The 25,105-nt window shown below is 33.7% G+C and overlaps 1 protein-coding gene across 1 annotated transcript in view; it reads right to left on the bottom strand.

Annotated features, from left to right (window-relative positions):
- The window catches only part of LOC149412119 (odorant receptor 4-like), a 36,030-nt gene that overhangs the window by 5,492 nt on the left and 5,433 nt on the right, over positions 1 to 25,105 (bottom strand). Inside the window, exons 2-6 of the mRNA XM_089646516.1 lie at positions 5,552 to 5,718; positions 4,071 to 4,570; positions 2,639 to 2,840; positions 1,721 to 1,817; positions 1,363 to 1,464 (exon numbers count right to left, since the gene is read on the bottom strand). Of these exons, the coding sequence (XP_089502642.1) occupies positions 1,363 to 1,464; positions 1,721 to 1,817; positions 2,639 to 2,840; positions 4,071 to 4,570; positions 5,552 to 5,718 (1,068 nt within the window). The remainder of the gene's footprint in view (positions 1 to 1,362; positions 1,465 to 1,720; positions 1,818 to 2,638; positions 2,841 to 4,070; positions 4,571 to 5,551; positions 5,719 to 25,105) is intronic.

The following is a 25,105-nucleotide window of genomic DNA, read 5'->3' as shown; positions in this document are numbered from 1 at the left end:
ATCAAAACTTAAAACAAACTCTTTCTAACAAACAACAAATTACGACAACACTTTTACCACAAAATGAAAGACCTTCGCTAGTTTCGAGTACATTTCTAGAAGCTTGCACAACAAGTTTAATAATAAGTGTATCTCTATATATTGTGCCGCGATGCGTTTCAGGCTTAAATGAACAAATTAAAATATGGGATTTGAGCAACAACTTTGCCCTCTGTTTTATATTGTTATTTTAAGAGTTGAAAGTATGGTACAAATTTTAAATACGAGGACAACTAAGCAACATTTAATATAATACAATATGTTGACAATAATGTAAAAGCTTAAAAACAACATGCTCCCTAATTATCCGCAAACTAATATCATGTACTATGAAAATGTTTACAATTACGAGAAGTTGAGATTTAAGAGATATCATGTTTCCCAAATCTAAATTTACGTGCACACATTATGAAGGGAACAAAAACATTATAATAACTCACCGAAATCCTTTAAACAAGCCACGAGTCTTGGCACTTACGAACTAGTTACTTAACTATATTTTTTATTTTCCTTATTTAGTGTTTTGTGTATTTTTCCTACAATATGTATGAAAAATATTCACACATCTGAATGAAGCTTCAAAAATAAGAAATAAAATATTTTAGAGAATTTTATATCTGGGCATCGGAATTCTATGTTGTATGATGACCTCACTCTTACACGGAGAAAAACTACCTACATGAAAAACTTCTAATTTATTAATAATCTGGTCGAATCATTCGTTTTCCTGTTAAAAACGAGATTGAAGCCTTTTGACGAATGGATTGACAGAGTTCTTAAGAAAGTATCAGTGAAAAGCGAATGATTTATGAGAACGTGTTCATAAAAATGTTGCAATTGAGTTGAGATACTGAAATTGTCGCATTCCGTCAAGACATTTATTAGGAAATAACACGTGTTCGTACGGCCGGTCAAAATCAGCAGACGCTTATGTAGCTGATTACTGTAATCAATAATATTATTAATTATTTGTGTTTTTGTGTAGCTCTGTTTTTGTAAAAAATACCCTCAAGGGTAATATGTTAGGACTCTTGTCTTGTGTTAGGTATTATCGCCGCCTTGGTGCCTTTGGAAATTCGGCACCCGACTGCTACAATAGCGCCCGCGTAGGGCCGGCCCTGCGTGTTCTTCATATATTCTGAATGACTAATATTTTAACAGGAAATCGGCTCATTTTTCTCCGTGTAGATGGTGTAATTTTTAGATAAGAAAGGGCTAATCCATTGTTATTATATTATACGAGCGCAAGGTGCACTTAATCCCAAATTTTTGGGTAATTAAAAAATATATAGTCGTTTGGCGAATAATCAATTAATTAGTAACCTCTTCAATCAGCCTGTTTCCATAGAAGCACTTGAGACTTATTTCAAGCAAGGGAGACGCAAGGAAAACAACATACTTGACAATGAGATCTTTTGTAGCAATCTGCAATGAAAAATTTAAATTATTCAAACTTTTGTTGTGTTCAGCATATTTTGAAGTAAATATAATATTTAAAATAGTATTTCGTACAGTCTGCTCATGGTTTGCTTGACTTTTGGCGTATCGGGCAAGGACCATACCTCAGGTGAGACAATTATAGGTCCGTTCCTCGTGGAATAATTTCTACTGGCTACTTCATGTTAAATAATAATGTGACACAATACATTTTGTTACGGTGCTTAAAAAAAAGATAACCTACCGTAAGACAAAATAATGCCAAGCAAATTATCAAAGAACTCATGGCCAGATTGACAAATAGGATTAATCCGAATATGTCCTCAATTTTGCTTGATATCCTGAAATATAAATGATTTAATAATTAGATTTCTTAAATTGAGAAAACAACTACGTACGATATCTTACTGTTGCTGCCAGATTGGCTGGTCACATTGATATAGTCCCAGAAAGAGGTCGTACGTGACGTCATCGTTCTAGTATTTCCTGTCTTTTAGTTTTCATACAAGATGTGTGAGAAGGAAGTGGACGATCGTAGATGACGTACGTAAGACCTGTCTCTGGGGCTACTGGGGAGCGCTCGGACGATAGGTAAATGTACGAAATAGCTTAGTAAATACCAGACGCGTCAGACGCTAACAAATGCGTAATAACAAATTGAATTTTTCAGATGCTTTAGGAGAATAATGAATTATTAGGTTAGGTGAGGATCATTTTTACATAATGGTTTATATTCGTAGTTTTCTGGTAAGTTACTTAAATCAAATAATGCTAATAATAACCCTTGAACTTTAAAACAAAACTGATAAAGAGAGAGATAAATAGCTGTTGTATCGTCAAGAGAAAGCGCTGATGAGATATCGCGTCAGGTATTTACGAACATGCTTATGGGACAAGGGTGATGACGATCGAATCATTTTGGAAAAGAGTCCCGATTGCTCGTTGGTGGTTTGTGATCTAGTTATTGGATAGTTCACGATCGACCCAGGACTAGTTGTACGGTGTTAAGGCAAATGCCGCATCCTGTCATCGCACCAGAGTAAGGCATTAATTGAGTAGAGTTCTAGGAGTAGAGGCGGCTAGGACTATCTAAGGGCCAAAGCTTCGAAGTCGATGACGAAAGAGATTCTTGTCGAAGGTATAACTCTAAATTCAATCTTACATATATAGCTGATTGTGATATTCTACAATTTCCATGAGCTCCTTTTGGACGTCTTTTTGTGCTTCTTCCAATGTGACATTGTCGTGAGCCATGTTCAGGTTTCGGATCCGCCTCTGGAGCAGTAGAAAGTGCATGGTCACGTGAGCCATTAGCAAACAGAATAAGCAATCAACCCCCCCAAGCATAACTGTCACGAATATCCCTAGAAAAGTTAACAACATACTTAGTTAGTTAGAACTTATCTTTTATTGTGAGGCCCCGCATGGCATACAATGGCTAACTATCTGCGATGGCAATATTCAATTGTGTATTTTTATAGAAAGACCGCAAGAGGAATATTGGCAATGGCCATTTTATCCACAAATCATCGTATATTTAATTATCAATATATTTATGCTTTGTCCACAAGACCCATCAACGCCAAAACTTACTTAAAACTATCTTTGCCATTCCGTTAATATACATGAAATGTTTTATTTTCTTTTATTATTTCAGTACGGGTTCGTAAACTACACATCACCCCTCCGAAGACGAAGGTTGTAAGTATTCTTGATGTGATGTAAGAATTAGAAATATCCAGAGATGTGCAAAATGGGTACCCAAAACCATTTGAAATGCAAAATGGAAATGGGTCAAAACTTTTCCATTTGAAAATGCAAAATGCAAAATGGTTTTTAGAAAAGCATTTAAAATGCAAAATGCAAAATACCTATTTTCAAAATGCATTGAAAATGCAAAATGGTTTCTCAGGTCAAACAGTTAAAATAATTATAGAATTATTAAACAGTTTTGTCATTTAATAATGGACATCAATGTAGAACAAACATATTACATGATGGTAAATCAAAAAATGCAACGACTACAGATTATGAACCACAAAAAATTTGCGCGGGACAAATGTTGCCAACGTAAAAACATAGAAACTGCTATCTAACATTTAATATTACAGCGTCATGGCCCCATGTTCAGTATTTGAATCAGTATTTTTGTAATGGTATCACTCGATTGCCAGGGCTTCTACCAGGGAGCAATTTGAAACATGTAAATTATCTCTCATAGCGAGGTTGAGGACCGACTGATATTTGGGGCTTATGAAAAAAAGATGAGTGGAGATAGTAGGAAGAATGTTGCAAAAAAGCATTTAAAATGGAAAATGCATTGAGAAAAGCATTTAAAATGCAAAATGCAAAATGCTTTTTAGAAAAGCATTTAAAATGCAAAATGGAAAATACCCATTTTGCATTTTGCATTTCCATTTGAAATGGATTTATTTGAAATAAAGCACATCTCTGGAAATATCTTATCATTATACTCATAGCCTTGTGGTTAAACACTTTGTGGAATTATGGTGAATGTTATTGTTGTTGTTGTAAAGTGAAAAGTTTTGCCTGTCGGACGTTTGTATGAATCTAAAATAGTGAAAACCACTTACCAGCATGGAATTGTGATATGAATATTAGAATATATTTCCAGGCAGCTGATCGGTAATCAAATGGATACCAAATTTCATACGGCTGGGAAATAACTTCTTTCCACTTATGGAATTGCTTATCATGCGAAAACAGTTCGTTGTAAAGAAACATCACAACTGGTATGAAACTGTACACGATTGCCACGTTTATGGTTGCATACATGTAGATTTTGCAAAAGGTCTTTGCGGGGATCATATTATCTCGGACGATTTTATTGATGGAGTCGATTTTGGTGTTTGGCCACAACTCTGCGAGGTCCAGGATCACAGTGCATATCTTCTCGCGCTTGACGATGAGCAAAATCGACTTGGCCACGGAGAAAACGGCTGTAAAGAAGCAAGGAAGCATTTCACAGGTCGTGCGGACTGTATATTTCCTGGTGAGGATGAAGAAAACTAATACTAGAAACTGTCCACTCATTGATATGTTTATATTTATGAGGCCGATGAGGTACAGCAATCTGAAATGTAAAAAAAAATCTTTAAACATGCATGGTTACGTTAGACCCACAACACTGATGACCAAGTTCTTGTATGGAGTCTAATATGCTTTTGAAAATCTTAGTTTAAAACGTAAAGGCAGGGGAGCTATGTCGCCAGTGTCACCACCCGGTTGTGAGGCGGGCTAACGCAGGTTCTGAAGAGGTTCGGATTATATGAAGGAGGAAAACAGCAAAGAAAACCAATTATAGCAAAGATTTCCGATTAATTTCGGTTCTGTTACAATTTTTGCTAGAATTTGGTTGCTGGTGTGAAGGACCGTTATATGGACAACAGTCTCAATAACTCGCATCCGGAAAAAAGAAAATATAATATATTCCCCTCCGGCATTTTTTTGCTTTTCAGTGCACATCGATAGCAGTAGTCTTAGTTTGCGCTCGTTACGGAACAAACTAAGACGGACTCATAAAAGGTGAGATAGAAGATTTAATCAGGTTTGCGTTTGTATTAAAACTTTGAATATAGGCACTTCCAAATAATTGTCATAATATTCCAAAAAAGTTTTCAACCATAAAGTTTTACGGATGTGTTTGTGAATTTTTTAGTTATTATTTTTTATGTGAAACGAAAAAAAGTGACAAAATAATCTTAATAATAAGTTTGTGAAATAAGATTTTTTTCAAACGGTAAGCGACAAAAATCATCAATTTTTTAAATAAAAATTTTTATGTTTTAAATATTTCAAAAAAAGATCTTTATATTTAAGTTTTTCAGCTGCTTTCAAAAACACTATTTTTTACATTAAATTATGGCACACAGCAAATCTATTTGAAAATTATTGTCAACTGGAAATATTTCTACACCAGTCATGAATCTGACAGGTCATGTAAGGTGAATTGATGACAAAACCTCAACACACCCGAAGGTTTTTTAGCAAATAACTTGAATGATATGAAATAAAATGCAATGTATCAAAAAACGTGTTTGAAAAAGTGTCTTACTTTTGGGATGCTTTCACAATCGTATCTCTTTTATACAAGCCGCCCAGGCCACCGATTGCAATGACCTTATCGATGGCATGAAAGGCGTCATCAAATAAAACCTCCACTTCTTTATTCTTGTCATCGTCTTCTTTGGGGATATCTGGTGGTTCTTCAGTCTCGATCACCTGTTATAGAAGTTATTATTAAATCGTTTGTAAGAGATGAATGGGCCTCCGACTACAAATAATGCCGGTTCATAAGGGGCCGAAGACCGTCAGGTCTCCCGGCCAACGGGAATTATTAAATATCGGGAAATATCGTTTCTGTATATTGAGGAAACATCTCACTCAAAAGTGAATGAAAAACTCTTATGTGAAACTATAGTTTAATGAATACACCATGTAAGAAACAATAATTGAATACCTCCCAGGAAGAAGAAGACAAATATATGTACCTATATATAGTATGTCAGGCCAAAAAGCAGTTTTTTTATGAAATAGTGTGATAAAAAATCATTAGAATTAGGTAAGTACTGGACATTTTTTTAAACACTGATGTGATTAATATATGTGTATTTTTTTTCCTGCGCATATAAGAACCTATGTTATCCAACCTCACTGTCATCTCTGGCTATTAAAGCCCTAAACAAAGGGGAAAACGGATATCCAATAAATAAATCTGGAAGGATAATAAGAGGAACCATGGGGAAGAATGTTAGCAGGAAAGGTGTAATTAAAACAGCAAGAATCGCTTCTAAATTTGTAAGTGTAATAAGGATACCCATACAAATTAAACATTTTTTAATTTCAGGAATCTAATAGCATCAAATAAAGTCGCTTTCCGCGTCTGTCTGTTTGTGCGCTTAGTTCTTCTAAGCTATGTAACAGATTTTTATGGGGGTTTTCACTATCATTTTGAGAATTTCTTCCGGAAGGCTTACATATATGATGCACGCACATTATATTTTTAAAAAGTAAAGAAAAGTGGATGTTTTATAATCAAGTCGAAAAATTATGTATTAGGGCACTACATTGCTAACGCTGGCTAAATCTTATGAGATACATCAAAATAATGTATTACGGAATTTTATATCTTAAAAAAGCCTACTGAAAGGTTGCCTACTGCCAATAAAAGTATTAGATGGTTTGGGCATGTAGAGCGAATGAGCGAAGAAAGGAGTGTAAGGAGGATTTATAATGCAAATGCGAATGGTAGCAGAAGTCGGGGACGCCCGAGGAAGACATGGCACGATCAAGTGAATAAGATACTCGAGTCGGGCCATGTCAAGAGTCAGAATAATAGAAATCATTTTTTAATTTTTTGATTTTGTAATTTTTGGCGAAAATGCCCAGCTATTGTCGTCTTACAATTACAATACTTTTCAATAGGTAATTCTCGTGCATTTTGTAAATAATTTTTTTCAATAAAGATAATTATTTTATTATGTGCCTCTTTTTTTTCTTTTTTTTTAAATGCATTTTCAATTTTTTGTAGTTGTTTTAAAAATTGCGTGCTATTTCGGCTCTGAAAACGGTCATGCGCCATTTTGACCGCTACGTCACAAGTGCTACGTCACACCTTTGCCGCTGCCGCCGCCATCGGTTTGCAGGATCTACTCGGGCCGGTCAACAGTGACGTCATCGTTCGCCCTTGAACGCTTGATCAATCACCGGGCGTTTTTAGCTGCATTCAAATATTTCGTTCGCGCCTGTTTTTAAAGTCATTATAACTTTAATAAATGATTTTTGAAAATTATAAAAACTATGTATTCTTGTGTCTGAAGTGTTTCTACATGTGAATAATTAATAATAAGTGATTTTTTGGTGTGAAGAGAATTCCCTATTTAGCAACTTTATGAACCCACACAAGGCATTGCCACAATCATATACCAAAATCAATATATCAAATTTTTTTATGTACCTTAGAAACTGTTGTTACTTCTGACGTCATCTCGACAGGGTTTTCACAGTGAAATAACAACCCTGTTTGGCGTGGAAATGCTTATACCAGCCTTTTTAAACGCTTAGACGGTTCGTAAATAATTCATCGGGATGGAAAAGTCATGTCATGACATTATTATTCATTGTTAGTTTTTTATACTCATTGTATAGCATATTACTTTTTAACAGGTTGGTAACCAAATAACCGTTGTGTACCTACACCGTGTTCTTGACTTACTTGCTCCGACATGGAAAGGTTAAATTAATTATTTATTTACCCCTTTATGCTTAAATTTATTTTTTTATTTATTTTAAAATTTAAAAGAAATATCACATTTTATTTATTGTTTTTGTGTTTAATTCGTAGAACTCCATTTAATTTTTTTTTTAAATTTCATTAAAATCAAATTTAATAATATAATTATAAAGTTCTGCAAGTATTTTTTGGATTTTGTTATTGTTACAGCTGTTTCGACTTTCAAGGCTATTTTCAAACTGTTTAAAAAAAATAACATTTTAGTTTCTTAACTTAAAAGTGCACATTAAAACAATTTTTTTAAAAAACAACATTATTGTGTACTACATAACTTAAACAATACATTTTTATTTTGCCCGCTGATCTTAAAAGCAAACCGTTTTTATTTTATATGTATGAAGTATACACAAATTTTCTTTTTTTTTTTTAAATAGGAAAACAGACTTCAATTTCCTACCAAAAGTACCATATGTATCAAAAAATATATTTCGGAGTCCTTCAGGTTTTGGTTTTTATCATTCAATTCCCACATTCTTCTGATTGGATCCCTAACACCAGCATTCGTGCGCGTCCGGTTAATATGGAACAAGTCGTTAAGCCTAGTCGTTCTGGATGGTATTTTAAAGTTTTTTAGATTGAGTAAGCCAGGGCAGTCGATAAAGTTGTTACAGATTTTGTGCAAGGTCATTAGGTCAAGGTAAGTTCGCCGGTTAGTAAGAGTGGAGACTTTATATTTCGAGAGCATATTTGTGTATCCCCGATTAGGCGCGCTCACTCTGTGATTGAGGTAACGCAGAATTTTTTTAAATAAATTCAGCTATTGGGAAGTAGATTGTATATATGTATAGCGCCCTTCGTGGCAGCAGGACGCGTCCCAACGCGTCCTAAAACCGCTTTGTGTTTTTTTTGTATTTTCAAGGGAAATGAGGCAAAATCCCTTAAATTATCCTTTCCCTTATTTTTAAAATCAATCAAATAACATTTTAACTTTAATAAAAATAAACTTAACAACCAGTTATTAGAATTTTATAATATGTGATTTGAGTGCAGTGTTTTTTAAAAGTGAATATTCTGAAATTTTGCTAAAAAATATTCGATATTCGAAACGAACGTCGATCGGTAAATGCACACCAGATGTTTTCAACCGAATTCTCAGAAACTCTGAAGGCAAGTGTTTTGCTAAGCCCAGGGTAATTTATTATCCTGTCGCTTTTTATTGCGGGCAGAATGCACCACTTCAACAATCACCAGGAACAGGATTACATGGAGATGAATTATGGACTCGCCGAACGTCACAGCAGTGCTGCCAGGGTCTCTTATCTATCTGAGGTGTCAGCGCTTTATTAGCAGCAGACACACACCTGGACGGATGACGAACCTCGTGCTGGCACTGTTGGTGGATGCGGTGGACTCTCTCGCTGTAGCAGCTGGTCCAGTTTCTTCACCACCAAAGATTCTTGCTGCAGAGTCTCCATTTTCTATCTTCGTCGAACGTCACAGCGGTGCTGCCAAGGTCTGGTATCTATGAGAGGATATTGTGTCAGCGCTTTGATAGCAGCAGACACATACCTGGACGGATGACGAACCTCGTGCTGGCACTGTTGGTGGACGCGGTTGACTCTCTCGCTGCAGCAGCTGGACCAGTTTCCTCACCACCTGGGATTCTTGCTGCAGAGTCTCCATCTTCTATCTTCGTGTCACATGTTTCTGTACTTCATTTTACTTAACTTAAATTCAGTTTATTTTTGTAATACCTGCATCAACTGTAAAGCCCCCCTGAGGTGATATCTCACAAAAGCGGCGCTATACAAATTGTCCAATAAATAAATAAATAAATAAATAAATGTACACCATCGAGGCCTATGTTTCTTTTACCACCTTCAGTCTTTGCGGAATGTGTGGATAGTTTATTATATTACCTTGTGTAGTGTTCATGTAGGTACTAGTGATGTTTTTTATAAATGTGACCTGCCCAGGCCGTGTACGAGGTGTGGGCTATCACAATAGTTTAAGATAAAGGCAGGTGTGCAAATATTGTACATGAAAGTGTCAATATGTTGTACATATGTTGTATATACATGGTGTCCGGAAACTCGTAGTACAAGCGGGAAACTGGTGAATCTACATCACATTTGGAGTCGATTTTGTAGTATATTTTTTTTTGATTTGACCTTTCGTTTTCGAGTAAATCGAGTCAGAAGTTGATTTTTTTTTTATCAAATTCTTATAAATTATTACTGAAGATCAAAGTACCCAACTAATTAAAACTATTTAAAAGTAAAACAAATAATGACGAAAAAATTTGAACCCTGAAATAGCCGAAAAATATAAATTTTTGTTTTTTTTTTTTTTATAAAAATGCTCAAATCAAAAAACTTTATGTTTATTTGGGTTCCCCGTGTGGTAAACATTCTCCAGTTTCCGGCTTGTACTACGAGTTTCCGGACACCATGTATAAAGGATTTTCCAATAAGAGTTGTTATTTTGATATTCAGTCGTAGAAGATCAATGATTTCGTTGCTTGTGTAGCACGTAGCGCCGTCTTGTTGAAAGTAAACGTTGTCCAGATCAATATCATCCAATTCCGGCCATATCAAAATCATTAATCATCTCTCGATAGCGCAATCCATTCACCGTAACTGTTGCTCCAGCCTCATTTTCTAAAAAGTAAGGTCCAATGACTCCGCTGGACCATAAACCGCACCAAACAGTCACACGTTGAGGATAGAGAGGCTTGTCAACAATAACTCTTGAGTTTTCCGAGCCCCATATGCTACAATTTTGCTTGTTGACGAAGCCACCGAGGTGGAAATGGGCCTCTTCACTCAAGATGATTTTTTTATGGAATTCTAATAATTAATAATATTGCATTTTAATAATTTTAATGCGTTGTTGAAGCGTGTATAGTTCCATTTTTATTAATGGCGTAGTTTCTACTTGTCAAATGTTAAAAAATAACAGCTTCAAAAGTAACATCTACCGAAATAGCGGGCTATTCAAAATAAAACCCTGATATAACGGGACAAATACCCTGTTCGCGCGTATAGTACTTAGTCGTTTTTTCCATCAGAATTCTGGCCAAGTCGAGTGACTTAAAAAAGTTAACGCAGCTCACTATTCGGCTGGTATAGCGATACCTTGTCAACTATATCCGAAATCACTCGTGCACCTTGATTTACTTAATAATCAGCATCTGGAAGTTTTCCGGTGTAAATTTGACCTCTGAGCGGGTATTTGGTATCCAAATAGCAGACCAACCAGATCTTGATACCATATGCCATGGCCTGTCCAGGCCATGTGGTGCAGTCTTTTAGTCAATTTTTTTACTCTACCAACTAAGCGGTGCAAACTCATCGGTGACAGCATAACCCACTTCCTGATATCCGATCGGACTGAAGTCTGTAGGTTCGTTGTCGATGACAATGCATTCCAACAACTTTTGACCGCAATCACGTACGCACGCGGATATACGCATTTCCCTGACATTTGATGTCATTACAGCAGTTAATATAGGAGATAAAAGTCGGTCCTACCCAAACGAGATTAGGCTCATTTGTAAGCGCTGTCGACTCCAGTCCCCGGGGAGGAAAGTTCAATCTTCAGTAAAAAAAAACACGTAAAAAGGAAGGTATGGCTGTGCAAGGCAGCGAAATGGGACGGGACGCGATCATTCTTCAGCGCCTTTCCCTGGAGTGTGGTTTGCTTTAGCTCAGAAGAACCATCAATCTATGCACGCGAGGTAGGAGAGCTAATCACATCTGCGATGGATTGCTACATTCTCTTCTCCGTCAAATCCTTTGGAGTAGGCACGAAGCCGTCGTTGGGCCATCGCTATGCTGAAACGGTCAGCACCAATTAACGCCCCATAGCCATCACTTCCATACTCTCAAAGGTATTAGAAAGGGTGGTTAGTAACAAGTTGCTCACATAGCTCGACAATGACAATATCCTAATAGAGCAAATCGTGTGGCGATCTGCTCGGTTACGAGGCGGTACTTGAAACATTTTGGAGAAATCATCGGGTTCAATATCTCCAAAGCCTTTGATAGGTCTGGCACCGGGCAAGTAAAGATCGTATCCCATCAAACCATGCATAGTTGGATAGCGGACATTCTCGAAGTAGGAACAATCAGTGTTGCCAACTCAACTACTTCAAAATATGCTAGAGTGATGGGAAAAATATGCCAGAAATATGCTAAATTCCTTTAAAAAATGCCAAAAAAAGACAACATAAATTTAACTTAGTATTTGTTGAGAAATAGAGTGATGGGAAAAATATGCCAGAAAAATGCTAAATTACTTTAAAAAATGCCAAAAAAAAGCTAACATAAATTTAACTTAGAAATAAAATCAGTGAAATAAAATATCAATATCTTGATCTTCATCTTCTTCTTCTTCATTAACAGCAGCTGATGTGGAAGGCTGAGAGACGGAGTCGTAACTTTCTTTGGTCCCAATGCAGCGTAGTACTTCGTCAGGAACAGTGTAAGAATAACAGGACTTTCCTGCTCTCTTTAGGCCAAATCTCACGTACAAAATGGCATTCAGGGTTCTCACCGCCAAAGGATTTCGGAGTTTTGTTTTGACCAGACTCATTTGGCTAAATACACGTTCAATGTTCGCATTTGCAAAATAGACATTGCAAACTGACATAAATCACCGAAGGGGTTATTATTAGCTGCATCTTTATATTGCATGACTTCGTTCCAAAACTCTACAGTGGAAGTCAAGGATTCCCATTTAATGTGAACTATGTTTCTCCATTGAGACACCAGTTTTTCAATCGATATCATTTTTGGTAGTTAAAAAATTGGTTTTTATTATTTTCATATTTCTGTAAAAATAAGCCAAATAAATATGCTATATGCTAAAAGCATAATAGTTATGCTAAACATGGAGTAATTATGCCAAATTTAGCATATAATATGCTAACTTGGCAACACTGGGAACAATTCGTACCATGGTTGACGGCTCTTCTTGTAATGCGCGCTCCGTATATTGATAGTCTCGGACTTCTCGTAGCATGCCGCTACAGATTTATATTTATTACATTTCAAAAAAATTCTCATTGTTATGTTCTGGATTATTTGCAGTTTTTAAATCTGCGTTTATGTGTGGTGCAACGATTATGTTTCATAAGTTTGTAAATTCGTTACTTCTACAGTTATTACTACTTATTTTCTCGCATTTCACGTGTACAGTACATTTAATATATATTATGTGAATTCCACCTGTCTCAACTGCTCCCTGATAACCGGACCCAGCGAGACCATGGCTGAAGGGATCAGAGAGGAGAAGGATATGGAGAGGAGGAAGGTTGGGAAGTACCTGACTATCAAGGTATGGTCACCAAACACTCCTAAATCCATTTCAGCAACTTCAAGATCTTTCACCAGAGTGACTCGGAGAGTACCTAGATGACAGAATATTGGTAATGGAATAGTCATATCGACGTCGGAAATGCAAAAGGGCGTAAGCGACAATTTAATCAAAAGTGAGTTTAAATATACAGTTAACTATACTAAAATTGTAATCAAAACTGTACGATTAATTCATTTTCACTAAATTGTCGCTTACGCTCTTTTGCCTTCCGACGTCGAAATTTTTATGCTGATTATTGACTGAGCGTAGCGAAGTGCTGATTTCTGAGAAAATATTTGACATACTTTTCTGACGCGAGATCTATTGTTCACAGAAATAGTACATTCTGGTAAGATGTCCCCAAAAGATTTCTTTGTAATACATTGTAATACACAGACATTACAGATTCCATTACAGAACAAAAAAATATTAAATAAGTACTTAGATGCGAATCATTGTCATCAACCATTATCTAAATTGTTGTGTGAAGACATTAATGACCAAATTCAACATGATGTAGGTCTTTAGAGGGTCTAACACAATCGGATCGATAGGCGTAACTACCGATGATTTTACGAGCACAGTTGCGCTGTTGATATCCAGATCGAGGTTGATATCGAAAAAAATCAGAATTCGATATACGCTGATAGCACTGGCACATCTCTCAATGATTTGACTTTCCTAAACATCAAACTGCTACCTAAAAGTTAAAAATGCTAATAAATTGACAAAGTCTAATTGAAACATTATCTCTAATATACATTGGCTGCCCGCATGTGGTTTTTGACACTAAGAGGGGTTAATTAGTTCATGAGGTCATTAGTCATAAGTCATAACTAACAACTTTTGTTTCACAAAGCTGGAACGGAATCAATTGATCGCGTCTTAGATGAATTAATTAAGTATATGGATCGTAAATACCATTTCTTTCTAGTTCACCACCATTCATTAATAAGTCGGTTATTTTGTATTTCATTTAGTCATCCGACACCTCGAAGTAGCGGATATTTTTATTTTTTTATTTGGTACAATATTTTTTACATTTCAAAGTTTTCCAGTAATGTTGGCCTCACTGGGTGGCTTGCCCGTGCTGAGGCCTTCATTTTATAATATGAAAATATAATCTACATAATACATTTAAAGAGAAAATAATACATTTAAAATATAATCTTGTGTGTTTGTGAGTGATGTGTGTTTATATTGGTTTTGTGTGTTACGTGTAGGTTTTATTTTTATTTTATGCTATGACATTTTGGTAATATTGTCTTTTTTGTTCTTTAATCCATTTTTTAATTTTGTGTGTGAATTTATTTTTACTTTCCTCAATTTTAATTTCAAGCTTTACACTGTTGAAAGCTTTTATAGTATGGTATTGGTAGTGTCTTTGTCCAAAGCTTGAATTTATTGTCGGAGTTTTTATGTTTTCTTTGTAGGTACGCTTGTCTAACTGGTCTGTTAGTGTTATTTTGTGTATGTTGAAATTTTTTTTTGTCAAATATGTAGTTTAGTAGTGTTTTAACGTATAATTGGCGTATATTGTCTATCGCTTGTCGGAATCACATTCTGACCGTGCTCGCAAATATTTCTAACTTACCTTATATGACGGATTTTGTCAATATCGTATTGACATAGGGCTTTATCGATCGTCTATGGTAGACCTCCAGAGAAACCTCAGAGCGTCCTATGCAGAAATAATGAAAAAAAATACGAAAATTGAAATTTTATTAAAGGTGTCAATTTTGTCAATACCATCCTGTGAAATCAAATATTTATACTATATTGGATGTGTTCCCTCTGACGTATCGGTTAAGTTGGTTTTATATTCTTTAAGCGATAATTTTTTTGTTACGTGAGGCAAATAATACAATATTTAAAATGCAATATGGCTGACTGGGAAACAATCATTATGGTTATTTATTTACATATCGTTGCTGTGTGGTATTCGTTAACCTACATTAAGAAAAAAACTAATTCAATAGCCAATGTCATTTTTAAGATGTGCAAGTAATTTTATTATTGTGACGTAACATTTTTGTCCTTTTCTTGTGCAATCAAACACATATATAGAAATTGCAAATAATTCAAAATAGAAGTATAGAATTGTAGTAGGTATTCTAAGATAATTATTATGCGGAAAAAACTAGGAACGTTAAGTGTGAGACAGCGAATAATTTCAAATATCCCAATATTTATATTTAAGCCAAAAAGTAAGATGCTCCCAAAATACATGTTTACGATGTTAATTTTAATTTCTGCAAACATGGCTACCCCACAAGAATCTGTGGAGATTTTAGACTTCGAACCTTAGAACCTAGAACTTAGAACCCAAAATAAACTCTATTTTAAAGAATTTAAGATTTTTAATGAATTACCGACAGATGTTAAAGAAGCTAAAAGCCTTGCTTGGTTATGCCTAAATACGACAAAGAATAAGTTTAAGACTTGCTGTAAAGTGTCCTTAATGCCATAGAAATAAGTTAAAGGTTAATACTAGATATAAAAATGTAAATTTTTTTATAACTAAATAAAAACATACAAAAAAAAATAAAAATTTACATATAAGGTTTTTACTTTTCAAGCAGTTCTTACTACCTACTAAAAATCCACTAAAAATTTTACATTTCAAGGGAGGGTTGTGATGAAAGGCTTTAAATCACAGTGAAAAAAAAAACAGATAAACCATAGCTGCGAGAAAATATGCAAATTATTTATGAAAACGGACATGCTAACGACATCTGGCGGAGAAAGAATTGATCCAGCTTGCTTGCAGTAGACACCTGTAATAGTTGAAATTAAATCAAGGTTCCGGGACGAAAGCAGAGAGGTCGTAAAATCGTCTAGGACGACTGGTACTTCCCCTTTCCTAGGCCTATAAATAAATATTGAATTTTGTCAACCAATAGATCTGAACAAAGAGCTATAAAATTTTGAGTAACCAATCAGTGAACGGAGAGGCGTACACCAAATACAGACAAAGGAATAAACTTTGGATCGGGCAATAAAAAAGATAATTAACGACATTTCGATTCTCACAGAAATTAGAGGTGAACGCACTTTAGGGTCAACATCGACTTTCAAGGTGACAAACTCCTGGGAATGTTTACAATAACTGAGGCATTTATGGGGTATCGAACCATTGAAATCGGGTGCTTGGAAGTTTTACAAGTTGTAAAGCGCACACACAAAAATGCAATGAAAAAAATTATAAACGTGATAGTATAAAAAAAGGACGAGAAAAGCGAAGGAAAGTTACTGGCGGAATTTCAACTGTAGTGCAATTATTTATGATAGAAGGAGGGTGTCATGTTCGATAAAAATCGTACTAAAGAGAGGAGTGAGTGTTGGAAACAATGGAAATTAATCGTTATCAATTTAAGATGAAGCGGACATATTGGTAAATCAATCTTGAATGAAAATCTCGCAAAAAAAATAGACATTTTAGAAAAGTGCGGCGACCGAATGGAAGGATAATATAGAGATTTTAGCTGCTACGAAGGTCCTAGGGACGTGAAAATCGAGTATCAGAAGAAGACAGTAAAACTAAACATATAGCGATAGATAAGATTCAGGAAAAGTATAGACATTTTACATAATTATTAGGTTAGATATATATTAGAGTTACCCAATATTACGGAGGGATCGAAACAAGATAAAAGGTTGGCGGTCTCATGTATATTTTGAAGGATAAACAATCAAAATCCGAACATGATTTTTATTTACGTTAAGGTAATAAACGATTAGGAAAGCGATTAACTTTAACGTTGGGCTTATGAAGTATTTAGATTAGACAAAAGAGATTAAAATTAATAGGTTTGAAATTAAACTAAATTTACGAGTCTAGTACCAAAATTTTAAACGTAAACAGATGTCAATGCATATGTTTTATGTGAAATCTTGTAAGTGAGGGATGGAGAATGGGCGGAGATTGGGTCAGGCAATAAACATGACAGATATCCCAGAGTCTAATTAGGTATATCTCCCATAGAAGTGTGGAAAACTATATATTAATTAATAATAAATGAAGTATGAAATTTCCCAGGAGACCACACACATCGGGAAAAGTGAAGAAAAGATAAAAGGAAGGGTAAAGAACGGAGATAGGAAATGATCCATGTGGAGAAAAGCGATACAATTCGAATTTATCCGTGAAATTAATAAATACGACTTGGAAAATGAGTAATTATAAGAGTTATGAGAAATGACATAAGAATCAAGAAGAAATTGTGCAAGAAAACGTCGCGGATAAAAATAAAATTCAAAGATAAAGGAAAAACTCAAATCTGCGACAGGGAGATAGAAAGTACGGGTGGAAATGGAAAAGCTCATATAAGTAACAATAAAATTAAGTAGAATTTAAACAAATCGAAATTCAAAAATGCGTAGTAAAGATTTCAGCATGGATTTAAACAATTTCGCACGAGATGCATAAAATTGAGATCTATATATATGGTATTGAGGATGGACCTATCGCGAATTGAGAAAAAAAAGGAACACAAAATCATGAGATTTTAACTACATTTTTGTATGAACAGAGGACAAAGGGAGCTTGGGCGATTAACGCAGACTTACCCGATTCGGACCCTATCGACTTAGATTTGTGAGATGGAAACTGACCACCGCCTTGAGCCGGAAAGCAGAACATCTTATGGAAGCACAATCGATATTGATGGAAGGGGTGTTTGGATTTACGAGTTGATAGGAGATAGAATTAAGCATCAAAAGAAATTCAGATACGTCTTTTGGAACCTGAGAGGGGTATAAAACATGGAACACATCAGTCAGGAGACAGTCGCGCCGAGGATTCGAAAAGTTGTTACGTGGCAGTACTACGTCTTTGGTAGGATTAACAGTGAAAAATCTTTAAGTGTTAAATTTTAAATAAGCCCTGGACTTAGGAAAATTTTGTGAAAAATACAAGTGCTAGAGTCAGTGAAATTTAATAAGTCAGTTAAATTAAATCAAACAGTGAAAATAAATACAGTTTAAACTCAGTGCTTTAAAAGTAAAGTGAGAAGTGCTAAAAAGTGAATTGTGAATTAATTAAAAATTTAAAAATAATTATTTCATTCAAAGTGAAAACATTCAAATTAAATTTAAGAGTTTGTTATCGTTAATCTAAAGTGAACGTGATCGCGTATTGATATTTAAAAATAGATTATAATTTAACGTCAATTTGGTTAAAAAATAATAATAATAGTAATAAATACTTCATCTTAGGTTAAAAGAAACACAAAAACAAAAAAAAAAAAGGATTCGATAATAATAAACGTTTAAATCTTTGTTCTAAAATTAACAGTTAGAAAAAAATTAATTTATTAATAGTCGAGTAAATTAAAAGTTTGCACAATTTGGAATAAATTTTCTTATCAATTTATATAAAAAGAAATTTAGAATTAATAAATTGTTCAATTAAAATCCATCGTGCGTAAAGCGACAGTGTTAAAAGTGTTTGTCGTTTTAACCGGAATTTTAATCATCAGTCTATCATTTCGAAAAAGAATTTGAAACAGCTATCATTCAAAAGCCTAAACTAGAAAGGTGTTATTAAATCAACGGGTTTTCTGGATTAGGATTTCGTTCGGAAGAAAAATTAAATATCAGCTAATTTATACGATTCAAGCGAGAATAAAATATTAAATAGGAATAAATAGTCGAAAAGATTTATTTTGAAATTAGTTGAAAAATACAATTAATTAGGTAGGATTTCTTCATCAAGGTTGTTGTGTACTACCCGACCGGAAATACCTTGACGTGGGTGAGTTTTCCTTTTATAAATAATTTTCAGGTCCCAGGAGACACAGAAGGGCTGTGAAGTGGAAGTATATCAATTGAATATTAAATTAAAACAACAAAACAAAGAATTACACATTAATATATGTATATTGTATATTTGTATATATATTTATAAATATAAAATGAAATATTGTATATAAAGAATATATATATGAGTAATGTAATTATATATATGTATTTTATTTATTAATCGAAACATCGAAATGGTAGCGATTTTTAATACCTACCCGAGGACATATCTATATTATTGAAAAAGAAAATATGTATTTATTAATATTCAAGACCATGTAGAATCATATACCTTATATTTATTTATTAATATATGTAATCTTATTTAACGTATTTTGACAATCGAGATATGTGTACATATATATATATTTATATTTTTTCTTCATTTAACCTAGTAAATTTACTAAATTCGGAAAATGAAAAATAGTTTAACTTCAATAAAGGAATTAAAAATATTTAAATTAACTACGCACTTTAAACGGTAACAAAACGGAATCACAAAGAGAGCGCGAGATATTTTTTTAAAATAAACAATCTCACATCTGGGTTAGTGGGTCAGATGAGATGTTTACATTGTACAATTTGTTGATAAAACAAAGGATCACTGGAGAATTGGGTCAACCGCATAGTTTGGAAACGACCTTGGCCATAATTAGTTAGTCAGAAAGGATTTTATTAATTACCCGAAACAGCTGGAAGATGCGTGTTCTCAAATACTTATCAATCACAAACGACAATTGAAAAATCACGGGTTAGCCAGATTTATATCAAAAAATTACATGAAACATTTAAATACCATTGATTAGATAATCGCACAGTTTTTATTAGTTACCTGAAACAGCTGGAAGCTGCGTGCTTACAAATACCTATCATTCACAATCGACAATTGAAAAATCACGGGTTAGTAGGATTATATCGAATAATTATACGAAACATTTGAATATTATTGATTGGGTGCTCATACAAAACCCCATCAGTTGCCTGAGACATTTGAGAGTCGAGTACTCTCTAATGTGGCAATCAACTACTTGAAACAATTGGAAAATCACGGGATAGGATGAACAAAAATTAATGTTGAACCCTGGAGGAAAAATTTAAAACAAATACAGTTCATCAATAGGAGGCAGTGGTCGCTCCTACAACAAGACCATTAACCAAACCAAATAGAGATGACGATTCTCTTAAATAAAAACGTCAAAACCAAACAAAAAGCCTGGAGTTCGATAGCTCTCCAAAACAAACTATCAAATAATATCTTATTCTACTAGTATTTATTAGTATAACCTTATTCTTACGTATATATTCGGTTACCAAGCTAAGAATTGTGCAGAATTCTTCGTGCGAGATCCGAGCTTGGAATGCGAGGTAGATAGCCTCGTATTGCGAGTTATAAACCTTTCCCAAACTGTATGTATACATATATTTATTCGTATGTACTGTTTACTGGAGAATGCGGACCTGCATACAGCTTGCATTTAGGTCGGTAGACCACTCTCGCATTCTCTTTTAAACGTGGAATGAGGATTCACGACCCGTAAATCCACACCAACCGTGAGTATATGATTGTATATAGGACGAAACCGGTTCGCCCTAAGTAAATTGTAGTCCAAGGAGGGGTCGGAATTTGGGGGTATCGGGACTCGAGGGGAAACTTGAATGCAGTACATGATGACGTGGAAGGCTTTTTGGGACGCGATAACTTAGGTATCAATCAAAGAGCCGTGTCAAAGGATTGTGCAAATTTCTTGTTGACTCACGATCATCTCGTTTACTTGCAGGAGGATTTGGAGCCAAATTATGCCAGCAAATGGGCTATTCCGAGTTCGTCAAATATGCAATTAACTAATTACATTAACCTACTAAATCAATCTTTATATGTACCTTATAGCAGCAGAATCATAAAGGAGTGGCGCCAAACTGACACAAGAGTTTACCAAAATCAAATTTACTAACAATTAACCATTTGAGTTATATTTAATTACCTGTCCAAATAAACATGTATAATATCTTTTATCAGCGTTTAACTACGACTTTGTAGGGTGCAGGGAATCAGAATAATTACGTTAGGAAAGTTAGCTCATTCAGGGAATTCATTTAAGTCTAGGTTTGCAATGGAAAGACCAATTAAATTGTGAAACTCAACACCTCGATCAGAACCAAGGGGGTTACCACAAAAATGAAGGTAATTAAAATCCTATATCATAAATCAAAAAAATTACACAACGTTTGATGGAATTTAATTACAATATAAATACGGAAATATTTGCGTTCAAGTTCGTAAATAACGTATTAATTAGTTGAGTACATATGTCTATGAAGATATATAGTACAAGAGAGCTTTAAGTAGCTTTCTGTAGATATCAAAGAAAAGGGTCCAATTTTCATGGAGGCTTATGTGTTGTAGGGGAGGAATTTTCCATCCCTGCGAACACATATGCAAAGCCTTAGAGGAAAAATTAAATATCGGTCATAGCCAAGAGAGAAGAAAATTTTATATTGTTTTAAACAAATAAAAATAAAAGAAAATGGTGAAAAGGCGGAAACATTACAGGGTTAACTTTGATACTTGCAGAAATATTTAAATAATGTTATTATATATGCTATTCATACTCTAAATAATATTTGTATAAACTCAAACATTGACATTTTTTCGGATTCACTGCCCAAATTCGTACGTGGCTTAGTGTCAATAATATAAACTGTTCAATGCGCATACAAAAAGATACACACACACACAAACATTACTCACACACCTACTGTACTGTTTGTTTCTATAATATAAAATTAAATAAAACTAATAAAATAGCGCCTGCAGCCTAAAAATAATAAATACAATTCTTATGAAAGTAACAAAGGAAACCAAAAAAAAACATTTGCTCAAAAATATTATATTTATTTTCAAATAGCAAGCGTGTCCCCAACGGTGACCGGTAAAATCATCACAATGATAATTCATCACATCTTAAAAAAGTAATATAAAGTCATGGAAAGTGATAGGTTAGGTTTAATTTTTTTTTCATCGTTTCTAATGACTTTATATCACTTTTTAAAGGGTGTGAGAATTGTCACTGTGTTGAGTTGTCGACTTCAGCATCAATATTTTAATGATAGTGAACAATTCACGAGATACATGACTTACGTGTTAAGAACATTACAAATTAAGACAAAATCTTTGACTTATGTGTTTGGACACAACATAACAAAATATTTGAGCCATTAATTCACTGATATGACATGAGAAAATTTACGTATTTTAAGACTAAAACCTATGGCTAACGTAAGTACGTATTTGAACAAAAAACGTTTATTTATAGCTCTGAAATCGTAAAAGAAAATTTACATACTTTAACACGTAGAAGGAAAATAACAAATCATTGCAGACTAAATAAGGATTATAATCTAAAAACACTAATCAATATTATTTTCATCCATTAGATATGGATCTTGATCCTAATCCGACACATTGTTTGTAGAAAGTTGGCAGGAAAAGTCGTGAAATTTAATATTGATGGGATTAAATCCATCATTGACAGCAAATTCCTTTTCTTTTCAACACTTATTGGCAAAGGGCGGTTCGAAATTATTTCAAAAACATAATTCTCTGCAGAATTTATAACATGGCGTCGTTTAAAAGACAAGGTGCGGAAAGGTTCTTATCTATAAATAGTATAAAATGAATCGTCCGAATCAAAATTAAAAATATTACCTTCGTCTATATTTCGAAAGCAAGTCATCAATATTTGCTTCCGTTATATTCATAACTAGTGTACTAGGAATACAACCAGAAAGAAATCATCCAATGGTACAGGTGTATTTTCCATATTTGCAATATACCTAATAACTCTGTGGTGAAATATTCTTTAAAACAATTACCAATGATTGTTTATGAATTATGATTGAAACAAACTTAATATAACTATAGCAAATAACACTGACAAGTGGTGGCATGTGTACAGGTACCGTATTTCAAAAGGGGTGCCGGATACAATTTGGAGCTGATTTTAAACTGGTAAGCACTGAATGTAGTACTGAATCAAACACTTGTAGATATTACAACTTGAAGACTATATCTGTAATACCAAAATATTATTTATATACAATTGAATTTGACCCTTATTACAAGAAAGTCACATACAAATATCATTGAACTCTGTTATGACAGAACTATGTATAGATACTGTAAAAATTTCTCACTACCATTATCATCTTTAAACACCTATGGCACCACTTACTAATAATTCCTATCATTTTACCAGGTTCATCCATAAATACAAAAACATCATAGCTATAACCACAAGTGGAACTAACCCCTCACACATCAGTACTCATAACCACAACAAGTCATATGTACACCACTTACCCTCAAAACCAACGCTTACGTTCCTTACTTGCGTAACTCTGATTATACATGTAATATATTCCACCATTATAATTATGTATCTACATAGTTATAATCAAACAAATAAATCTCATACTTTCACTGCATTTAATAACCATTACGATTGTAAATCTTCTATGTATACTTACTTGTTTAATTAATGTTATTCTCTCAAAACCTGTAAAATTCACCCTCCATAACACAGGGTCATCCCTAGCATGGAGGGTGAAATATCACAAAAACCATATGTACCCTCTAAGTCTTGTATTAATAAAATAAAATAAATACTGATTGCTTCTTCGATGATAGTTTTGACTCGTGACTAAATATAGTTCAATATTTAAAGGATCAGCCCGGGTTAAGCGTTACTTGAGGAAAAACTCCCCTTTAATTATGGGTGTATTTAGTTAGGTTTTTTCATGATTGTTGTATTTTGCAGCCAGGTGTGTAAAAATTACATGCAAAAGTTCTCTCAAGGTCAGTTTATTTTATTATTATTATTTTTTTTACATTTGTTGAAAAGACTGTGACTTTACTGGAGTGTCCCGTTCTAAGGTCACATTGTACATGCTAAATTGTGTGAATTATAAAAATGTAAATTTGGACGAGTTTATTTTTATTATTTTAAAAGTTATTTTTGTAATCGTTCTAAATATTCAACAGGTAAATTATAAAGTGAAATAAAATATGAAAAACATAACATAATACAAAATAAATGTATAGTGGTCAAACATACAAAAGAAAAACATAACATAACGTTAATCTTTGTTAGGTTCCAACATTTTATCCATAATTTTCCTTCACATGTCCATATCTTATTACTTTTTTAATGTCAGTAATTTTTAATGGTTTTTATTGCAAGAGAGAGGATATTAAATAGTGTTATAGAGAAATATTGCAAATTTCTTTGCCAAAAAGTCGTTTTAGTTGTAGGTTTGTGAATTGTATGTTGTAATGAGGATCTTGTAAATCGACTCGAGTTTGTGTGTGCAAAGTTATCCTGGTATTTGAATGCATTTTTATTTTTTATTTTTTTTATTTTTTTTTTTATTATTTATACCCGCTAAACTGCTCAAGCAGTTTGTCAGCAGTAATAAATTAAAATATATTTTGAATATAATTGTTTCAGAGAATAACTACACTTAGGACGGGTTGTTTCGGAGAATTTGAACAATTCATAATTTCAACGTTCATTTTCAAGTTCTGTGAAAGATTTCTTCAAGTTCTGATTTTTTTTCAGTTTTGTCAAGCAACTAGCCTACAATGATATAATAACAGAACTTGAATAGGAGTTTCACAGAACCCGAAAATGAACGTTGAAATTTGATGAATTGTTCAAATTCTCCGAAACAACCCGTTCTTAGTTAACTCACCTAAACCATAAATTCTCATATATTTTATTGATGATTATATTATATTAATTTTTTATATAAGCTCAAATTTTCAACGTGTTTTGAATAAATGATTTTCTAAAGTGCAGAAAATACAGGTAGTTGCCAGTTTTCAGGTTATTAATGTAGCGAATGTAAATTTTTGGTGCATTTATTTACTGGCTATAATTCATTGCGATCAATCGCTCATAATTTAGTTCGACGTTATCGGAAATGGTCATTTTGAGATCGTAATTATGCTCATTTTGAGATTAATACGGAGGTTTGCTGTGATTGGCTTTCGGTTTTGGCCAATAGAAGTTCATATTTCGTCTGAAAAAAATCGGTTCCTAATAACAAAATAAAAGTTATATTAACAAAATACACATAAAAGCAACAGCTTGGAATAAAAGGTTTATAAATGCAAAATTATGTCATTTTTCCCAGCGAAAAAACAAATTATTT

This window comes from Hesperophylax consimilis, chromosome 24, assembly GCF_061612785.1.
Source record: "Hesperophylax consimilis isolate HC1 chromosome 24, BYU_Hcon_1.0, whole genome shotgun sequence".
Classification (NCBI taxonomy): Eukaryota; Metazoa; Arthropoda; class Insecta; order Trichoptera; family Limnephilidae; genus Hesperophylax; species Hesperophylax consimilis.
The sequence above is the reverse complement of the archived record's forward strand: the minus strand, read 5'-3'. Positions and strand labels throughout refer to the sequence as shown.